The sequence below is a fragment of the Hylaeus anthracinus genome, unplaced genomic scaffold (genome assembly GCF_026225885.1).
Source record: "Hylaeus anthracinus isolate JK02 unplaced genomic scaffold, UHH_iyHylAnth1.0_haploid 11994, whole genome shotgun sequence".
Lineage (NCBI taxonomy): Eukaryota > Metazoa > Arthropoda > Insecta > Hymenoptera > Colletidae > Hylaeus > Hylaeus anthracinus.
In genome coordinates, this window is record NW_026534341.1 from 13,353,538 (window position 1) to 13,376,856 (window position 23,319).

The following is a 23,319-nucleotide window of genomic DNA, read 5'->3' on the forward strand; positions in this document are numbered from 1 at the left end:
CTAGAACTACGCGGTAAGTAATCGATAATTATTTCGAAATTTCCATTGCAACTTGTACAATTTGCAGAATTTGATATCGTTTGAATTGCTGTTAATCGTATCGAAATGTTCGAGTTGCATAAGATTCGTTTCTACGAATTTCATGAAACTAGAACATTTTATGCGAATAGTTCTGGTAATCAGAAGTTGTTGAATTCGGTGCTTCCAATTCAATCTACCCTATTTGTTTGATCTAAGAAAGTTACGTTACCTTCGTGGAAAAGCCTCTGTCGCATATGCTGCATTTAAAAGGTCGCTCCTTCGTGTGACTTCGGTAATGGATCTCCAGCGCGGAGTTGCACGCAAATGTCTTGTAGCAGATATTACATGTGGTGTTTCCACGCACTGTAACAAATCGTAGCTCTTTACAATTGCTTTCCGATACTTTCGGACGTGGTTCTACGTCTGTGAAAGCAATTTGTAACCGCGACTCGACCGTAAAGTATCTCTCGGAAACGCGAGAAAACAGACGAATTTGATCGTAAAACGATTGAAAAAAAAAAAAAGAAAGAAACCGATAGTTTGCGATACGAAAAGTTCGAGACGCGAATCGACTGTTATCCGTGATACTAGCTCGAAGATAGCGTTAGTCACAGTTTCCCGACAGCTCGACGAAAGGAGTGGAATGAATCGTAAAGGCAACAATCAATTTTGCAAAGAGGTTTATTTATTTATCAAATATCCACAGCTCCGACCTTCTTTTGCGCAAAAAATGTTAGGATACAAAACTGCTCGAACAGCGTTCTCGTATACGCTGGATCTATCTAACGTTTGTTCAAACGAAAATCACAAAGTGACGCGAACGGAGAATAAAATAGTAACAGAGGCATAGATAGAGAAGTACCGAAACAAAGGTGTACAAAAGAGACAGTAACAGAGTTAAGCGGGAGGGTAGGAGTGCTAGGTCCGGCTACACCACAAACAGGATGTCGATATACAGCTTGGATAAGGTGGACGAATCAGTCAGTCTTTCGGTCAGGATCAGTGAATCGTGTCAGATCGATCGGGAGGTGTAGCAGGAACTGCAGCTCGCCCTGATGCTAGCAGCGCCTACCTGCTGGCCCTCCGACAGCCAGGCCGAGCGGGTTGTAGGTCGACGTGGCAGCCAGCACAGCCGACGTGGTAAGCGAAGCCAGTGGTCCAGCTGCGCTGGATCCAGGAGTAACGGCGTTCATCGAATTGATACTGTTTATACTCGAGGATCCTATGCTGCTGGTGGACGGTGACGAGGAGACCGCTTGAAGGAGGCCTGCGAACATGCCGAAGGGGTGTGGGTGGTGTAGTGCGGTCGGCGGGGGCGGCGTTGGTACCGATGCCACTGAAGCTGGTGTCGACGAAGCGCGGGGTGTCAGGTCTAGGGGTGCGCCCGTGTTTGGCGGGCTATTACTCTTCTCGCTGCCATTGTATCGGTGGAAGGATGGCGACCTGGCCGCGTTCGCCGCCGTAGAAGTCGCTATGGTGGTGATGGTTCGCACCTGGTTTTCAAGTGCAGCGAGGGAAGTGGAGAAACTGGGAAGACCGACGTCTTTCTGCTCGTTTTCTTCGCTTTCACGGTCCTGGTCGTCTTCTATATCGCCACGACCCTCGCGGATCGCGTCACACCGCTCTTCGTCTTCTCTGCGGTCTTCCTCTTCGTCTTCCTGGTCATCCGCCTCCTCGCTGTGCTCCTCGGTATACCTCTGCTGCTGTTGCGGTTGTTGTTGCTGATGTTGATGTTGATGCTGTTGCTGATGGAGGTCTTCCTTAACATCCATATCGTTCTCCTGAGGCTGTCGTTCCAATGTTTGTTGCCGAGTTGGTGGGAAACCTAGCGGAAATCCCGTTCCCGCGGGATGAATCGATGGAAAGCCCTGAGGAAGAAACGACGCCAACGGGTGGTGAGGATAACCTGACGGGAACTCGTTCACTTCACCAGCTTGGATTTGTTCCGGACTGAGCTCCGTCGGTTCGCCGGTATGTAGGCGTATGTGTTGTTGCAGGACAAGCGCGTTTGTGAATTTCTTGTGGCAGACCGGACACTGATGGAGCACTCTGAGCGGCGGTTTCGCTCTATGCACCCCCATGTGCGTCTTCAAGTTGCCCTTCGTGGTAAACGCGCGGCCGCAAATTTTGCACTTGAACGGACGTTCGCCGGTGTGGGTTCTGTAATGCATCTGAAGCGCGCTCTTACAAGACAGCACTCTGTGGCAGATCACGCACTGGTTAGGATCGGTCAGTTTATGCTCGATATTGTCGACTAACTGTTGCAGTTTCGACGTTTCAGAGGTCTTCGTTATCTCGATCAAGCTTTCCCAGGAGTTGTCGTTGCTACCCGGCCGAGGCAGCAGACTGGAGTAAATTGCTGGATCCTTGGCTGGATCGATCATGTCACCGGTCGATACTATGGGGGCGTTTACAGCCGTCGAAGCAGCATGGTGGGGTATTTGATGATGCGCGGGCGGTCCCGGAAAGAGAATCCCCGCGAAGGATGTTTGAAGACTTCCGCTGCTCGCGCTACTGCTAGCGGGAGATGCTCCAGGATAGGCAACCATCTGCTGAGGTAAACGATTTATGGTTCCTCGGCCGGACAAGTTTTCTGGTTGTTCCTCGATCTCCTCGTCGACTTCCATATCCCCATCGCCTTCTAATCGTCCGCTCATTTTACTATCCATGCTGCAGTCTTCATAAGTTTGCGGATGGGAGAGTGGATTGGCAGAGGATTGAGGTGAGTTCAAGTACCGTCTAGTTGTTTCTTCAAAGTCCTCGCTCTCTTCTTCCGTGGGCTCCTCGGTCTCCTCCGGTTCTTTCTTAGGGGTTATCCTTTCAGCGGCTTCCTGGCTGATGGGCCGTTGCTGGTATTGCTCCTGCATGGGCGACCGCTGCTCGAGCTTGATCTCGTCCCTTTGCTCGAGCTGCTGCTTTTGTTGTTGGTGATTGTCGTGGAAGGAATGACGAGAGTTCGACACAATCGCGGGGGAATGTGGAGACGTGATCGGGGCAGTGGTTACGGGCTTACTCAAGTTCTCCGGCACGTCCTGATCATCCCGATGAGTGACGACCGGCGATCTATACAAGGGTGACATACCGGGCAGGGCTAAACTGAGGGGTAAGGGTGGTTGAGGAGGTAAAAAACCGTGCGCCGCCGCCGGGTGAAAAGAGGGATGATGAGAAGGTGGCGGCGGCGGTGGGGACGGCATCGGTCTCTGACCAGAGGCGATCTGCTGTAGCAGGGGTGGGTGGTACTTGTCCAGGTGTTCCGGAACGGGATTCGGGTTCATCTTAACATGTGGAAACTTGGCCGTATGCCTCTGGAAGTGGACCTTCAAGTTCCCTTTCGTGGTGAAGCGGCTGCCGCAGACGTTGCATTTAAAGGGTCGCTCACCTGTGTGCGATCGTATGTGGATCTGAAGCGCTGAATCGCTGCCGAACACCTTGCCGCAGTAGCGGCATCGATGCTTGAAGAACGGCTCTCCGCGACCGCTACCAGACTTTGAGTCGTACGGGGAAAGACGGGAACCCTTTCCGCCTCTGAACGCAAGTTCATCGGCCAGATTGTTAGCCAATAGACCTTGGCTGGCGTTGTCCAATACTTCTTGGGCTCTCTTCTGCAGCATCTCCAGGGTATTCGGCTCATGTAACGGCGGTGGGTCGGTATTTGTTATTATCGATGACGCTAGGGAAGAACTGATCGAGCAGAGTGGTGGCATTTGATGAGACATCGGCATCTGGCTACTGCTGGTGGTTGAAATCGTTCCCGTCGCGTTCGACGAAGCCATCGGTAGATTCAAAGGAGAAGCGCTGCTGGTCGGAGTCGGTCGTTCCTGGGACAAATTCGGCGTCATGGGAGCCGGCGAAGTTTGCCGATGACTCGGAGGACGTGACGACGGAGGCGACGTCAAGCTTGATAAAGGTTTCGGCTGGATGATAGGAGACGGAGACACTTCTTTTCCATCCGACGGCTCGCCTGGAACTTGGTGCACCGACTGGTTATGTGTGATGGATAGTTGTTGCTGAAGCTGGCTTATCAACTGTAGCTGGAACACCTGCTGATGTTGAAGAGTGTACAATGTACTCTGTAACAGTGCTAGGTCTTGCAGAGCTGCCTCGCTGTCCGCGCCACCGGCCAAAGCCGTTGCAGCGAACTGAGCGACCGCCACTTTTGTGTTTTGAAGAGCTTCCAAGGTGACGTGACTGGTTCCAGCAGGCGGAAACAGGCTAGCAGGCGCACCGCCCTCCACGAAATTATTGTTATTTTCCGCGTCCTGTCGGTGACGCATCTGCTTTCGCGATCCTTCTTCGTCGTCCTCCTGCTCGTCCTGCTCGTCAACGCCTTCCTCTTCTTCCTCCTCCAACGCATCCTCCTGATCCTTATCGTCTTCGTCGCCCTGATGAGACCTAGCTGCGGTGAGATCCACGGCTTCATCTCCTCCGACCCCTCCGCCACCACCACCACTTTCTTCACCATCCGATGTGAAGTCATTTTCTTCTCCTGTAACAGATAATGGTCGTTACGATAAGCGGTGTATCGAAAGTTCGATGGTCGTCGAATCTTCGAGTTAACGGAACTTTGGGTGTAAAACAGGACAAATGTAAATTTTTAATTATACTATAAAGAAATTCCGCGATTTTTTTGTATCTATAGCAGTTACCATAGTCATTTGACAAATAAACAAATGGGTTTTTTCAAGGGGCTCGGATATCAGAGGGACAAGAAGTAAGAGTATTTTATGTAGAAGAATATAATGCATCAAAGCGGTAGAACCCTAAGTGTATGCGCATTCGTACTCCTTATATAAGAAGATCCGAATTGAATTGAATAGAATTGAAAATATCGTTGCAAATATCGCAGAAAATCATCTTACGCATTGCCCGAAGATAATATTTCAGAAAGATCACGTAACTTCGTAATAAAAAAAAAAAAAAATCTGTGACGCCGTTGTGTTTAGTAAAAGTTTACTAATTCGAGCATTATTAAATCATTCGTTATTTTTTATATATTTAATTGTGAGAAAGACACGGCCTATAATTTCAATTGCGTAATGCTTCTTGCGTGACGACATTCAGTATGAATATCGCAATGACGATAAAAACACGTAATTGAAAACTGTACGGTATTATATGATTTATGAATTTAGTATAGGTAAACACGTCATCGATGAAATTCAATGAACGAAATTATAGAGTTAAACGTCTTCCTGCAACTACCATTTCTCGGATAAACCAAGACGTAAAAGGGGAGACACTAAATTTTATTACGACGAACAGGTAACACCCAAGCCTAGCAAAGAGAACACTTGTGCGACGCTACAAATATGTCAAAAACAATGACAAACTTTTTTGTTATTATATAAAATTGGATATTTCTATTACAATTTCATGTATTTAATCTTTACGCTAGAATAATAGTAAAACTTTGACAAAAATTATTTATTGCAGTTTCTTTTATTATTGTTGTTATTTTTGTTTCATTGGAAACATAGTGAGAGAATTTCGTGTAGTGCCAATCATAAACTCAAAAATGTTGTAAGAGCAATTAGTCTAAGAGAAACATTTTATTGTTTGATCATAAATTACAAACACTAAATATTGTCAATAAGAAAAACATTCCTAGAGTGTCTACAGTTTATTGTATACTTGTCATATCAACTTTGCTCGGATTTTAGATTAATGACCGATGGTTGAACTATTTTTTTTTAAATAATTCATGGTGGTGATACTTATTCCTCTAAATGCGTAGCGCACAAACTTATTCGAATAAACGGCAATGTGAGATGTAAATATTGACAGCGTTCTGCGATTTCCTAAAATGTAATAAGAAATTTATTTTTCTAGGTTAGTTTAACGACTGGCTATGCTAATATTAGAATAACCTCTTGCGTTGGTTACTGTTTAACGATATGCGTAATCAAACTGTCGTTTTCAATTATGAGCGATAAAACTCTCGATGAGAGTGACACGTTATTTCCAAGTCGGAGAGAACAATTTCTCGACGTACCAAGTGCAGTAAAATCTGCTTTTATGGAACTTATTGCAATTATTGGTTTCCATTTTCTCAGAAGTGATCTTTCACTTGTTACAATTTTTAGAAAATCACTGAAGGATGTACATTTAAAACGCAAAACATACGTACAGACTTGTTCTGAGAATACGGTGAACACTTGTTTAATGATCATTTTCCTTTAAATCCTCCTTAGTTTGATTTATCGCAAGTATAATTTAATTTTGATTGTTTAATCGCGTTTGTTTTATCATTGTTGTGAAAAATTACACTAAATCTTGATACGAGTGATGTATCAAGTTTGAAGAATAATTTGTAAAGAGAAAACACAACTGATATTGTAACTATATTAACGCACATCACACATGTCACCCGATCGGAGAGATCTCACTCTTTGCGCCACACCGTTTACAAATATACACTAAAATGAAAAATAATATACGTTTGAAGTGGCTCGTATCGATAGTATTCCGTAAATTCTAAGCATCTTTACAACTTTCATATCGAGTACAGATCGCAAAGACTTCTACTTGTATTTAATAGATAGACAGTTATCGAAACATTGTATTATTAGGAAAATGAATTCTTGACAATATTAATAGAGCAACACACGAATCAATTTTATTTACCAATTTCATATAATTTCATGTAACATTATCGAACATTTTCATGACCAACTGGTTATAATTACAGAAATGCGATGATTATTATTTAAAAATAACACGTTATTAATTCTATTGAAAACGATACTGTGAAAACGAAAAGGTCAAGTTATGAATTTATAGGTGATAAATATATTTCATCCAAAATGTAAAATTCACCGCTACTTTGTCGAATCGAATACGATCGAACACATCATCTAAAAAGATAACAAATATTTTGCTAATCCGTGCTCATGCGATAATTAGAAATACTTTAAATCCTTAAAACGAGTTAGACAGCATAGTTTTCGATCGAAAGAATTTACTTTCTCCTCGGTTGAAATAGAAAAAAGTGCTACAATGATGATCATATGAAGAAGGCCACCTATGCTTGCCGAAGGTCTTCGATGTTGTACCAACGATCGAAGGATGGCGTTTTACGACTTAAAATTGAAGTTTTAGAGATAACGTCATTCGAGGATCGACTAGATGCGCAAAGACGGGAGTTCATAAGGTTTCACTTCACGCTTAAATCTAACGTCAAGGTTGGAACCGAACGAAAACTTGGCAGCACGGAATCTTTTAGTTAGAATGCACAGTACAGTCGTGAAACTGAGGCAGAATTGTTGATCGCCGTCGCTGTGTCTTCGCTTTAATGTTTAATTTCATTTAATCGATACGAACCGCACATACGAGCAACTTTCACGGCAACTGTAATCGTCGGAATCGGTGAATCGTACGCGGGAAAATCATGCCAGAACTCGGAACAAAAAACCCACAGAGAACGGCACACATTTGTGTCATCGATAAGAAACGGCGGCCCGGTAATTAGTATTCCGTGTCGCGTCCCCGTGAAACCCGTACCTCTGGAAACTTTTAATAAACACCACCGGGCCCAATGAAAAATGGAAATCGCGCGATTACTATTCCCAGCGAGCTGCCCAGATCCGTTCGAGGAGCACCAGTTAACGTTTCACTCGTCGCTGAAGCGACCTCAGCACTGATCCACACTCAACGATTCAACTAGTAAGTAAGCAAGTAGCAGTTCCTGTCGCTGGCAGCAACGGATGGTAAAGAAACAACGCGATGGTCTTTTTTCCGATTCGTCGAAGGTACGAAACGCGGAGGTGTTCGGCGCTTGGATCAAGGTCAAAGCGTACCGGAAGATCGGGGACACGAGAGTCGGGCGAGTCTGCAGGTGGTCTGTTTGATTCGGCGGCACTCGAGACGGCGCGTGATGCTCCATCTCATGAGTTGCATGTCTTCACGAGTCCGCAGAGGAGTTAATGCGTGGTCAGTGCGTGGCGCCGACTTGCGGTGACGCGTGGAAACTTGGCTGCGTTTTAACCGGACGTCCGCGTGTCGACCGCTGTCATCCGGCAAGGACGAGAACCGACTGATCGCTTGGTAAAGAGCCGGTCTGGGCGTAGGTACCGTCGTGCAACGTCACGCGTCATCCTTCCCCCACCAACCACTCCTATCCCTACCACTGGCTCCCCTCCCGCCGCGCGCAAGCTTCTGCACTCGGTTATGACAGGGAAGGCGGTGCGGTTCATAAATCAGGGGGTAAAGGGCGGGGTCTGCGCGAACCATTCAGCGGCCGGTTATTAATTATTATACAGCGAGAACCCCCTCCACGCGGTTCCACCTACGCCGCGCAACTTCCGGATCTACGGCGCTGCGTGCGTCCCTTCGTCCGACTAGCGAGTCGCACGGCTCGATGTCTCCCGCTTTCGATTTTGTTCCCCGCGCGAGGCTGCCTCGCGGGACTCCGAAGTGCGAATTTAGGCGACCGGCCAGTGACTATTTACTTCGTTCGCGTAATGACTTCTACGATAACTTGGCCAAAATTTCGAAACAATTCAACCCAGTAATCGTATCCATTCGAACGTCCTGAATTCGAAAACCTCTATAAGCCTACAATTTCATTCCCTTCCTTTCCGTTATGAAACAGCTAAACATTTTTCGTTATTCCAGGAAATGTTTATCTAATCGGCTTTTTAAACAGCAGTACTAATAAACGCGTTTAACGTTCACTCTGTATTTCGTTCTGTACAATGTAAGAATATACTCTTTGTATATATACCTTAACGCAATTTTTAACCGACTTCGAGAAAGGAGGAGGTTACTCAATTCGATAAGTATATATATATATTTTTTTTGGTATTATTGTGCGTATTTTTCTTGCATGCATACAATTTTATAATGACGCCTTGTGCAGTGAAATTTCTTATTCGTTCTTCGCTTGTCATGGTAAATAATAAACGAAAATTCACGAACATGAAGCATCTACGGTATTAAATGATATTAGACACGCCGAATGAGGAGTTAACGTTGCTATGGCATCAAGACCCAGTATTTACCGTAAAACACTTGGTTTATATTTGAATCACCATCGTGCATATCTGCATATAGTTTTTATTACATTTTTATACAATTAATGCCCAAACTAGTTGTGGGTATTTGTTGTGTGTTCTTTTACAAATAAACCTTCAATACCATATACATTACATGTATGTGAAAATATGGTCTTTACAGTCTCTATAACGAAAAACTATGAGTTTCAAGTCAAACAATTGACTTATGAGAGAATGAAAGCCTCGAGACTTATTCTACTTCGAATTCCATTATATTTTTCATAGAAGCCTATTTTCGGGTGAAAATGCTAGCAGTAACAACTTTATCAGCCTCGATTCATAGTGCGCTCAAAAAATAGGAGCCACACCCTTTTTTTAAACTAATTTACGCACATGAAGTGATCTTAAAACAATAATTTTTGTCGCCATTTGGATTTCCTTCGACAAATGAAAAAATATCAAAGTTTATCTAATAAATGTGATATGCTAGTGGCCATTTTTCGCTCTTCAAATCCGTACGATTTAGTAAGATCTGATCGTTCTTTAGGATAAAACTTTAAAATGTCATCGTGTTTAGAAATGCCACCTTTTGCTTGCGAAAAAATGTAATTTATTGAAATCATGAACTTGAAGATGTTATTTTGACTCACTCGTGACTACGTATTAATGCAATTTCAATGTTTTTGATATTAATACTTCAGTTTCACTACATTTAATACCGATTAGTACATAACTATTGGTTTATCTATTTGCTTTATTCGCTTTACTTGCTTCATTCACCGCAAGAGGAATTGTTAACCTTCTCTTTTTAATAGAAAATAAAGCTGTTTAATCTGGGAAACGAATTAGATTGCACTTTTACGGTTTTCTACTTTTCGAACATGTGTTTTAAAAACGTATTCTAGTGTTATGCATTTTATAGAATTGTCTACACTCGCAACGTATTACTTATTGTAATCCTTGTCTCATCATTGTATCGTTTTAATGGACACGAGCCTCGTCATTTCATCGTTTCAACCTATTCGGTAGAATTTCGGTAAGAAAATGTCGAGCAATTCATTTCAAAGGATAGTTTACCATAAGACTAGCCATTTTCTTGGTTTTATGTTACAGAATACATCAGCTTTCTAACTAAAACGGACACTATAAGAAGTTTCGCTCGCGTTGCATTCAAACAATTAAAAATGATAAGATCCAGGAGAATGCACCCGTTTCTTTGAAAAACCTGTGATTTGGATTTTGTACTATCGACTTCGAGATCGAAGGTCTTATAATATATAACGGTTTATCCTTGAAATAGAAACGTTCGAGAAAGATAACCCTCGTTAAGCTTACATGCTTTCTCTTTTAACCAGGAGAGTTCTCTAAGGTTTCAAGCTTTACCAGACAATGCCTTCGGCTTTCGCCAAAATGACCCTAAAAAACTGGAATCTAAAGACTTGGATTCCCTGGAATGCAAATTCGAAATTTTGTGTATAATTCATTTTCAATGGGATGTTCTCTACCGTATTCACCGTACTCTTCAGCTACTGTCCCATGTGATTATTTATCTTTTCATTAAAAATATTCTCTCGTAGTAAACCTTTGGGATAACCGTACAGTCGGTGTAAGAAGTATTCGTACAGCAACCCATTTCAAATAAATGGTTCCTGTACGTATACTCGTTACACTAACTGTATATTTCACGATTTTTACCAACAGCCAACTGTCGACAAAGTGCGTTTAATTTCTCGTAAATTTAACAGCGATAGTCGACTTCTTAATTTGCCACCAATTTAACATTTTGCTTCCAAGGCAATAAGTACAGCACTAGCTACGACGTTGCTTTTCGAACAAAGGAACAGCTGAACGTGTCAAACCGAGCAGCTGAATAGAACCTTACCAGATTATCTACACACGGCATAAAATAAGTTTAATTCGATTACGTGTTATTCGGTGCGAACACCGGTATTTCCTATGGTTTCGCGATCAGTTCCCGACCTGTTGTTCAAGAATACGTAACTTGTCTTACTTTAAGAACATTGATATACACTGGTCCTAAAAGAATTTCTCTTTTCGTTTCATTCCGTCAAGATTATTTGTGTCAATTGGATCGAATCTGTGGATTTACTTAACTAGAGGAGAACACGTATAAAAATAACAGGTTTAGGGTGAAACAGTACTTGTAGTTTTCAAATTTCTTTTCAGACGATGATAAGTACAAATTTAATCTTCAAAAATATGTATTTCTTCGAACACAAATAACACCACTCGACAAAACAATTATTTTCTTTCTTTGAGAAATCTCTGGTGCACCTATGAATTTTTATGTGCTGCATCTGAATTCGTAAATTTTGCAATGTTTAAAAGTAACGTTTTTTTCGTAGGTTTTATTATTCAATGCATTATCATGAATTTAATAATTTAAATATAATATTAACTATGTACTCATTACTTAGTGGCTGTAACTATCTTCTTATGGTTACTATGACGAACTTTTCGTTTAAATAACGCAAAAAAGGAGTTTTCATGATTATTCATCCCTGCTGTGATAGTAACAGTTAAATGATTACGTCAACGATTCATCATTTTCAATTAACTAACCTGGTATATACAAAGTTATGTGTATAACAACTTCGCAACCAACTTATTTGTATTTTTCCTCGTTGGGATTAGTTTAGAGTTAGAGTGTTGTAGTTTTGAAATCCATCGATGGTTTTCGATTCTATTCACGGTGTCTTTTCTAATACTATTCTCAGCAATTGTTTTTCGGAGTATAAAGTTTCTAATTCACCTCTTCAAACGTAGTTACGATCACACTTTACGATTTCTTTGTTTTACACAGGTTGTACGCTAACATTACCATCGATATGCGCACATTTCTTCTTTGTACAATAATGGTCGACGAATTTTCCCTTCTGAGTTTTATCTGCAACCGGGTCAGGAACTGAATTAGTATTTGACATAAATACTGAGACTGGAGACTTCGTCAGACGTCTGAGGAATAATTCTGCTGGAGATTTCCTGTCGGTGTATTTATACAGCTGTGCAGAAATTTGTAGAATTGTTTGTTCCAATCGGCTTATTGAATCATATATATTATATACTTGATTTGTCAGTTGGGCTGCGGGTATCTAACTAGAGAACGGAAGCGTTGAATTCCCTATTACTCTTAGAAATTGGAATCGCATTGGAGTCGCATGACCACTCACCAGTATTTCCGGTGGTTCTCGGCGGCGAACACTTTTCCACCTATAAATAATGTCGTTACGCGAGGGAATCTCTTTTTTTTCCTTCCATGAATTGCATTTGCATGCTAGTAATGCTACTGGTCGTTAATTAATGTAATAGAAGAAAGGGTGACATCGTAGCATACTACTGGTAAATAGGCTTCTTCAAAACTTTCGTATTAATAATAAAGGCCTTCAAAACGAATGTTTTTTAATCTGTTAGAGAAGAACTATTTGCCATAAACTAAGAATATTAGGGAGACTTGTATTTATTAGTATTGGGTAAAACATACTCAGAATTAAAATATGAATGTTGGCATATTGGTTCATATAATTTATAGTAACTTCATTTAGTTCGTTTATACGTTTATAACAAGGAAAAACCTTCTTTACGACATTCTAATCGAAACAAACAATGAAAATACAAACGAGAGTTTTTCAAAATGTGTCGACATTATACACTATTTTAATATTATTTAATACCGTTGTCCACTAATGATGTTCTTTTTCTCCTCTATCAATTTTATATACTTTCGGCTGCAAAACAAGCGCAGCTTGACCCAGTTTCTAGAATTACCCTGCATAATAAATTTTTTACAGATTCAGCATAACCTATTTGCATGTACACCTTCGAATACTCCAGATGTCGAAGGCCAATGGTTTAATAGCACTTCTACCGGCATTCTCCATACGAGAACGAAAGCGTTATATTGCATTAGGTACATATCGTTCAATGCCGGCCGTTATCTCCAACCAGTATACACATCCTATGATCCAGTGTAACACTCATCTTGCACCTGGATGACTTCAACGTAAACGTTTTAGAATATCATGTCGCGATGGTTTTAAAATGAAAACTCTGTCTTTGAATAGCAGTTTTACGAGTAAAAGATACGCGGTAGCGCCACGTTATATACGAGGTGGCTTTATAATTGTTCATGTACTTGGCGTCGAGACGCTACCGCGTCTCTAGATCTAGCAATTTGCAAATTTTCTTTTCTCTTCGACATCGACATTTTCCAATCTCGATACTGTACGTCGCTTTCACGGTAGTTCCAGCTTCAAAATAGTCTTTGAACAATATTCTCAATTCGAAAGTTATCGCAATGTTTTTAATTGCAGATTCTCGAAGTTTGTCCAAGTTGCCAAGATGAAAATTGTTAATAAGAGTGACCTAGAATATATTTGACAGAAATTTTAAGGTACCGATCGTGTTGCGTTCTGTGGCAATATAGTAGTTAATAATACTTGAGTTGTAAACAAACAATATATGTACCAAGTTGTAGATCGATTTAGAAAGGTTCTTTGGAGTAATTATCCTGGGGAACAGCAATGTTGCAGTTAATTAATGACTAAACATTCAATGATGTTTTTTCGTTAAAAAACGTTTATCGTAACGTAACATTTCAGTCAAATAGTCTTGATATCTATGCATACTAAGAATACAACTTTTAGAGGAACAAAAGTAAGGGAAGATTGTCTTTTTTGGTTGTGATTGAGAACTATAAACGCGCGATCATTATATCCTTTTCGATACAAAGAAATTGAGAGCAATAAAACTCGATCTCGCGAAAGAGTTTCATTTGAAATACGGATACCTCGTAATTTTTGAACGGTTGTAGATAAAGTAAACTGTCAAATTGACTTCTAGCAGCGTATCTGAAACTTCATAACCTTGGTCGGCTGGGCCTCTTTCAGTAAATACCATTCGTCCAGCGCTAAAATTCGGAAAAACGAAACGAGACACGCGCCCAATAACGCAGCACGCAGCGCAGGTGGTTGCAGCGGGGGTTCGAGCACGGGGCAATAATCCGAGAGGTCCCTTCCTCGGTCGAATAACTTCCTGCAGGTCAAAAGCACGGAGGCATTCAGTTCTCGGTTGCGCAACGCATTGGCCAACCATCCCAACTCGTGGCACAAGCGGACGTGGGTACTTTTGTCGGAAGTGCAACCTTGGATCGGCGGATGATTTATTTGCCTGTAAATCATAAGTTCGGAGAGGTCTGGACACCAGCGGAGGTTAACGAGCCCCTGGGCTTCGCGACAATGTGGAAATGGGTCGGAAGACATAATTCATAGCCGAGAAGCAGCAGCCAGCTTGCTTTCTGTCCGGATCACTGCGAACGTTTTACTTGGAAGAACCTACGAATTTGCTGGTACCACCTAGACCTCCGTTTTTCCGCAAATACGGGGTAACATGCCCTTAGGAAGAGAAGAAGCGAAAGATAGACTTCCTGTCGAGAATCTTCGATTTCCCTTGACGAAGACCCTTGAAATTTGTTCGCGGCGCATCGTTCACATAATTTCGCGTAAATTCCCTCGATCGACAAGCGAAATAGCTCGAATCGAAAAACATCGTGATCAATTACCGCGATCGGTCGAACTCGATATGAAAGTCTGCGCGAAATCGGCAGAAGGTTGACTCGTTATGAGCACGGAAAGGAGATGGTTTCGGAAAGTACATCGAGGGGTAGGTGCATCCTGTGGAGTACAAGGTCACGGGACAAAGGAGGCCGATCGATAAAAGCAGCGGCCGAAGGATCGTTGCGGCGGTCGTTGCTCTCGAGTCACGGCGCATCGGTGCCGAATACGAAAGGGATTCGTACTCGCAGTGACGAGGTCGAGTCTCGTTTAAATAAGTTAGCAGCGGCGGCGAGCACAGAGGCAAGACAGGGAGGCACGGCGATAGAGGAGGAATGAGAAATGAACGGGGAAAGAGAGACGCCGAGGGAAATTGCACGTGGCGGGCCGCGATTGGCTCGCACCTGACTCCTCGGACCGCCCTCTTTTAGCCAGGATCGCATGCCTGCGTACCTAATACGCTTTCTTACTCGTTGCATACGCGGCTGCTTGCACCGCGTGCGTGTGGACCCACACTTTCTCATCGAGCCAAGGTGTTCGTGCTGTGTAATGAACCACCACCGCCCGGTTTTCCTCCTCCGCCTCCCACTCTGGCTCAACTGCGACGGATCGCGGCTGGAGTGGGGTACCGGAACAAAGTGGAGGGGTACGGAAGGCTCCCGGAGAGGAAAGGACAGACGATAGTACATATTATACTTTTGTACGAGCTGCCGGGGAAGGTGGGGGTGGCAGGCAGGCATAGCCGCGGTTGCACACGGTTAATCTATCTCCGGGTAGACACTAAAGCGCAAGATGGAAGTCTCCTTCCATTACGATTGCCATATTTGCAACTTCGGGCCCCCCCGTTTAACACCCCGCTCGCGATCTTCGCGACCGGGTTCCCTTTGTTCGCGAGTGACTGCTGTCGGCTCGATGAGTTACGGACCGCTTGTTTTTCTCTCCGTCAGGGGGCGAGGGGCACGTTTTACTCTGACCACAAGTGCCGGTTCCTTCGCTTGTTCGACTGTTAAATGGGAATGATTTGTTTTTGCGATCGCTGTCGGTGTAGTGTCGCTTCTTGTTTCTTAATCCTTTTGGTCACGCTTTTCAAACGACGGGACCCCGAGGGGGACGGTATTGTGCAACGATTACGTTCACTCTGATTTTGCCCAATTTTCCAAACTATGACGACTCCGGTCGACTTTCTACAATACTAGCGTTCTTGGAAGAGAGTTGTCTGATCTATCGATCACCTCTATTTCTTCCTTACTATGAAATATAAGCACCATCTACCATGTAAAATACTTATTCGGGAATACGTTGTTTTAGACTGCAAATGCAGTTGTGTTCAGTTTTATTGAGTGTAGTACAGTATCGGTCAGTTTCGTTTAGATTTTATCAGATTTTATTCAGTTCTGCTCAGTTCTGTTCACCATTGATCTGTTTTGTTGATTTCAGTTCAGTTTATAATAGATGAGTTCCGTTTAGTTTTACGTGTCCAATAGAAATTATACTTTAACACTGGTAAATATTTCTTGAAAATACTAGATACATCGTCCGTATTTTAAAAGACTAAGGGTTGAAAGGGGTTGTATAAAATGTCCGAGTAATGAAACGTATCGATACTTTTTCATTATACGTATCTATAGTCGCAGCATCTAGGAATGGCTATTGGTTAGTAGCGACTCGAGGTCGTAGAGTTGAAACTAATTGCTAATAGTCACTATTACATTTATTTCTTTAATCATTTTCGCGTCGACCATCTTTATTGTTAACCCTTTGCACTACGCTGAAACTCGGAATAAGTCGTGCCAAACCCGTACACCCGAACGGTCGCACTAATTTTAACAACGCGCCTGACTCGTGATTTTCAATTTTAGTCTAAAATTTTCATCGTGAGTCAGACTCGTGAAAATAGTGCACGGGATTTATAGTTATTTCGTGCTTAGACTCGATTTGAGAATTGACTATATGCTCAGAATATAGTGACTATATGCTCAATTAACAGTTGAGTTCCGGATATTTCACAATTGGGTTAGTTAGTTAAAAATAGCAATGGCTCTGGTAGCACTTTTATCATTTGATTAAATCTTAAAAAAGAAAAACAAGTGGAAAAAGTCATCTCTATAGAAACAACGATTAAAATTATAAAATGTAGTTTTATATTAGTTTTTCATTTGTATTTTACTTTACTTTATGTTGAAAAATTTTATTTTTTCCCTATTTTACACAGTACTTTGAGAAACCGACCTGATCTCCAATAGGAATTGTACTCCAATACTGGTTTTATGAAAATAAAAGTATGTATCTAAACGAGGTATTATCTAGAGCCTTTCCTCGTACTAATTCAATGTAGATAATTATTTGCGCGTTATTTTGATAACAATCCTATGTTTTCAGACTGATTTGTCGAGTTACTACCTCTTCACTTATTCCTGATGAATTGGAAACATAAATGAACAGGTATCAAATTCGATGTAATTAGTTGGTATCGATAAGATAATCATATGTTTCGATCAGTCTTAAAATGTATCGATAGAAGAGATTGTTTACGAATGTCTGATAAATGTAATAGAACAGGTATCAACCTCGATGTAATTGCCAGATATCTGTAAGGATCTGCTTTTTACTTAGATTTGCGCAATTTGTCTAGATATTTCCCGATTTCGTTCAGTTTTAATCGCTTTTGCCTTGATTCACATATTTCTGACCAGGATTTTCTGTTTTGTTCAGTTTTATTTAGTGTACTACAGTATCGATCAGTTTCGTTTAGATTTTATCACATTATATTCAGTTCTGCTCAGTTCTGTTCACCATTGATCTGTTTTGTTGATTTCAGTTCAGTTTAGTTCAGTTTATAATAGATGAGTTCCGTCTAGTTTTACTCATTGAATGCTGATATCGTGTGTCGTATTACAAATTTATTATAGATGGAAAGCATATTGTTAGGAAACTAGTCACAAATCAATGTAAGAACAAGAGACTACTAGATTAGGAAAATTAGTGCCTTATTTAAAAATGTAAATAGTAGAAATAGGAATCAAACGAAACACACACGATTTTAAGATCATATTAGACAAGTAAGTCGAATAAGAATAAGAGATGTTATTGGTGCGGTTAGAAATATATTTTTGTACTGTTGAATATTGTAAATGTAAACAGTCCGTCAGGACTCACACTGTAACAAAGAATCAAATCAAATCAAATATACTATAGATGGATTTTTGCCTCGCCAGGCGGCTACTGACTGGCGTAGATGTTCTTTTTTTTTTTTCTTTGTTCGACGTGTCTAACGCGTGGCGCAACGAGACGAGTCAGCGTTGGTCAGTGTATCGTAAACCGTCGATCGGATGAATAAAATTGTCTCTATTTCGAAGGTGACCTCATTATTTCGTTTCCCCGCTCCTATTTCTATTTGAACAGCGTGTGGTTTCGATGAACGAGGTAGGTTAGCCTAACTCGGCTGAAATCACGCTCCAGACTTTGCAAACACGTTCGCTCCGTTCATCCCGAGCCATGAACATTTTCATCCTACGAATCGTAGCAGAACTTATTGCAATTCGCGTGTTTGTTAGGAGATCAGTAACGCGTTAACCGTGTCCGGGGTTTGTTATCTTTAAACCGAGGCAGCTCGGAAACAAAAACACCGTCCGCCGAGCATGAAGTAATAAAGAACGTTGCTGGGCGGGGAGAGGTGGGGGGAGGGGGGCTGAAGATCGTTCGGCGACCTGTTAAGTAACCAGCAGATTTACAGGGCTCTATCTTATCGACCGGTCGTACACCGTCCCTCGGTGTGCATGCTTATTTATTCGTTTGCAAATGAATAAAGAAGGCCGATCGATGCTCGCGGGTCCGAGCCGCAACGCTACAGGTCGCTATGGATTCCAATCTAGAAGTAGAAGTTGCCCGGCAAGAGGGGCGGAGGCAGTCTGGGCATGTCATACGCGAAACCCTTATCTCGTTCGGGCGGAATCATGATCGTTCCTCGCGCGAAGTTCCCCATGAGACAGCTAGGTACACCAATTCACGGGCGCAACACGGAGTGTGAGAGGGTTTTAATGTTACCGTTGCTCGGCACAGGAATTTATCGTTATTTGTAATCGCGGCTGGTCGAGTTTCTTGGCGGTTTGCCTTTCGGTGGGGCCCTCGAAGCGAGCTGCGCTCCCTTCGCGTTGTGGGATGAGAAGTATCTTCTATAGAAAGAACTCCGGATCCGTGTAAGAGAAGAAGTATTTGAAAAATCGTTGGGTATCGAAACGGCGCTATGACAAGCTGTTGGTCTTGATACGAATAAGAATGGTTGTCAATGGCTGCGCTAAACTGGTACATGCGAAATGTTACACAAACGTAACTGTAATCGCTATTTAGAACTGTAGATATGTTATATTGTATAATATATTGTATAAAATATCAACGATAATAGATGAAAGTGACCAAAGTCGGACTGCAAATTTACTTTGTCCAGTAGTTGGTACTAACTAGAGATGGCGTGAACTGCTATTTTTCAATAACGAGTGATTCAATCACGATGATTTTTCACAGTGATTCGTGATTCCTCGTGATCGCTTCTGATTGGTAGAGAATATTTTCACTTTTCACAAATTACGTTGTTTTTAGATTATAAATGTATTATAATATGGTTTAAAAGCAATGTTAATATAATTTTAATACAATTTAAACTTGACTCATTTGCAGTTTCTTGAATTTCCGCTAAGGGGAGACAGCGAGACACTAACGATAACAATTCACATGAACAGCTTCTGAAACGTCTTCTTTCGGATCACGGTCGTGATCGAAGGTTAATCACAACTGCGATCACTGGTAGTGATTTTTCTCGCCATCCCTAGTACTAACTATGTCAAAATAGTGTCACGAAACAGAGGAACCACGTTCAATCGTTTGTGATCCAGCGTTAGCGAGCGATACGTTGATTTCCATATTCGTGATTTATGAAATTATTTCGTCGCATTTTCTCACTGACATAATTTCATCTTTAAATTATTGAATATTTGGTTTTCGCTTTTAGTTTGTAAAAATAGACTAGCATCAATCGAAGTGTGTTGGACACTGTTTTTTAAAAGTAATAACTAGACTGCGAATTTTTATGTATTTTTAGCAAATTTGAATACGCAAGAAACTACAAAATGCATACAGTATCCAATAATATAAAAAAATATTGAAAGTAACATTTATATTATAACATTTACAGAGTAAAATAACTGTCTATTTGTAACACATTATATACTTAATGAAAATAATCTCTAGATAATTCATGTTTGTTCCAATAATAAATTAATTTGAATGTCTCATTCAAAAATGAAATTATCATATATAGAAATTAAAAATTCTTGAAAGGGCTTCTTTCTTTTTTCTTTTAATTCTTATATAAACAAACGACTTATTGTCAACAAAGAGCACCTCCGACTCTACTCATAGGTACATAGATAAGATACCGGTGCCCCCTCCCACGCCAGCCATTAATGCGAAAACTACATAGATAAGATGTACATTAACAGTGCTGGATCTATTACTTTTTTTTTTTAATTTTGGAAGTTATTGTACAATATATATGTTACGGTAAATGTAATAAACTGGGTTAGGTCTGGGTTGGGTCTGATAACATATGCGCCTCCCTCTCAGAAGTATGTGGACACTTACTTAATAGAAATAAACATCTAATACAAATTGCGAATCTATAAACATTAATTATATCATTTATCTCTCGATATGTTTATGTTGTATTAGCGAATATATTTTATTAATAGTTTTTCCTTAAAAATCACATTAGTAATGATAAAAAAAACTATAGAAATAACTAGATAATGTTAAAATTTCTTTCACCAAACTTGGATGGTATTAATTTCTTCATTGTATTTGAAGTAATAATAAATAAAATAAAAGTTTTTGATATATGAACATTCTTTCTGAACTTTTCTATCCAAACGATCCCATAGTTCCACTATAAAATTGAATATGGCACTCGAAACATTTAATATTATTAAATGTTGTTAAATACACATCCAATATAGAATTTAGCAACAAAAGTTGTATAAAATTATTTACGGTGTATATTAATTATTCATTGAAAGTAGTAAGTGTCCACATATTTATGAGCGAGGGCGTATACACACCAGGTCAGAAGGGGTTTTTAAAATCCTAAAGCAATGCAAAAAACCAACTGTTTCGATCCTCCGTTTAGAATACCTCCTCTGTTAAGTGACATTGTTCTCCTTAAAATTTAATTATAGCCGACGTAGACCAGACGATCAGATTGTTCTAATCGTTTGAGAAGAAACCCAAGTAAGATGAGAAGTCATTCGCTCACTACTTCGCTATTGTTCTCTAATGTACGAGATTTACTACCGACTCGATTTTGCTACGGTAAAACTAAATATCTAATCAATCGCACGGCAGAGAGTCCTTGGAGCCGCAGTCACGACAACGACCTAATGGCAGAGTTGAACTTGACCGGAGAGTTAAGAAGATTTGCGATGTGCCAATCAGTCACGCAGCTTACAGATCTACAACCGAACCATTTAGTTAACCTAATCTTCATCCAGCCGGGTGGCATAACCCCCGAGGGAGAGGGAGCGCGAGCCAGAGTGGATCATTGCGTGGCGGGGCATGCGAACATTGTTCTGGACGCAACTTAAGCAGCGTTTGACCAACAGGTCAATCTACCGGCACTAATGCACTCATGCCTCTATAATAGATTGATCCAAGTAAAAGCAGAACCCGACGATCGTTCCCTTTTTAAAAGGTGCGCGAGTAAGAGGCAAGAGGCGATTGCCTCTCTTCTGCTTTTCTTCCAGCTCGTCAAAATGATCAGGTGGATGGTTCGCGATTTTACAGCGATACACGGTAATTAAGTGCCCCTGTCTGTCGACTGGCCGTCTTATTGCAACGGCGTATTGGCATGAGAGATGCGAAGACAGAGCAAATAAATAGTTGGAAAACCGGTTTGATAGAAACGATTGAAAAATTATTGCACTTGTTCGAACGATGTGCTCAGCAAACTATTCGATATTTTGAAGGCTGCCTATATCGTATCTGATAAATGTTCAACGAATATCGTATGTTTGAATGTCCTTGAGCCATCTCGTCAATATTCCTCTATACCTTCCGTGCACATTATTATTCAGTTAAATATCGCGTATGGTTTGCTGCACTTAGGTTCTCTGCAATTTTCAAAGTTGCCGCGAGTAAACATTATTTGATTTTGCGAGGATCTTAACACCGAACCTACCGACGTTTCATTTGTACCTGTTTCTACCGTGGTTGATCAAATGACGTGAACAAATATTTCACGTGATACTAAATTCAATAATATATGAAATCATTGTATATAATTTTTATATTTTATATAAGAACTGTGCACAAAAGTTTGAAAACGATCATTTGATCGGTAGTGATAAGTGTAGCGTTAATAAAAATTCCCGCACGCTTCATTTATGATTCCTGGCGACCGTTTGTATAGATTGGAGCTTTTCTAGGCAACAACTTATTAATATTTATTTATTGCTTTTAAACCGAATATGGTTTATATAGCATATACGTTACGTGAACATATTAAGCTGTTGTCTTCAAGAACACGATGATAAACGCACTAAAATGAAGAAAACAAAAAAGTACGTAAATCCTCAATTATCAGCAGCGACCAGGATACTGATATTGAAACAATAACTGCCCCACTCAAAGAAATCCTTGAACAACATCCCAATACGTATGTTCTGGACTATAAGAAACTGAACAATTTTCTAAGGGACACCATTGGGAAATCCAATTTCGTCGGCATTGCAAAAAATTATACAGACGATTTAATACAAATATATACTTGTATGTATGTATATATACTTGTAGAATTTATGGGTTTAACCCTTGATGTGGGTAATGTACTAAATACTGTTTCATAACACTGCCAACAATAAAATTCTCTATTTAGATCTCCAACAAAAAAATTAATTTCTTAATTTCTCGAAAATATTCGTTTTCTTATACATAAAACTATGTACAGTTTGAAATGAAATTCAATTTAAAAAAAAAGCGTGCAGTTAACTTTATTTCGAAGAAAAATATGTTGATTTAAAATATGTTGATATGGTTCTTCCAAAAGGCATATTTCATAAGTTATGGTTTTTGAGTTATATATACAAGAAAATTGAAAAGATTAATTAATGGCAAAGTTTTCGGAGCTCTTCCAAACGTACGCGTGCATTCGCGCCATTAGTAAGATTTACGCTTTGACCCGGCCAAGTTTTATTCGCTCGATTGGCAATGTCCAATGAGAGACGATTAATGCTACTCGTTTAATCCCTTCACGATAATTACCGCTCACTTTAACTTGCCATTAGAAAACTGAATAACGCACGCGTACCAAATTCTTGGACGTCATTGAGATCAGTTTTCTCGATGATTTATCGCTGTCGGTTATATACACGGGATAATTTTGAATCGGGAAATATGGAACTGGCCCAATTTGCAGTGTCTTTATGGTTCTCGACGGTTCGTTTACGTTGCGTAAAATTGTCACACGGTAATAGAAAATTTGAGACGTTAACGGTAAGTGCTTTCGCAAAAACTTAAATTGCTATAATATTCATGAGCTTACTATATTTAAGAAATAATGTTGTATATTATTTTGCGCGTATTACATTTATGAAGAATTAAGCACAATTAATATATTTCATTATACTTACCTATGTAGTTTATAAAAGAGTAAGAATGCGATTTGTTTTTACGTGTTTACACCTTTATAA

At 40.6% G+C, this 23,319-nt stretch overlaps 1 protein-coding gene across 1 annotated transcript in view; it reads right to left on the reverse strand.

Moving 5' to 3' along the window:
- The window catches only part of LOC128888515 (homeotic protein spalt-major-like), a 136,082-nt gene that overhangs the window by 13,269 nt on the left and 99,494 nt on the right, over positions 1 to 23,319 (reverse strand). The window contains exons 2-3 of the mRNA XM_054145428.1: positions 1,094 to 4,507; positions 251 to 384 (exon numbers count right to left, since the gene is read on the reverse strand). Coding sequence (XP_054001403.1) covers positions 251 to 384; positions 1,094 to 4,507 — 3,548 coding nt within the window. The remainder of the gene's footprint in view (positions 1 to 250; positions 385 to 1,093; positions 4,508 to 23,319) is intronic.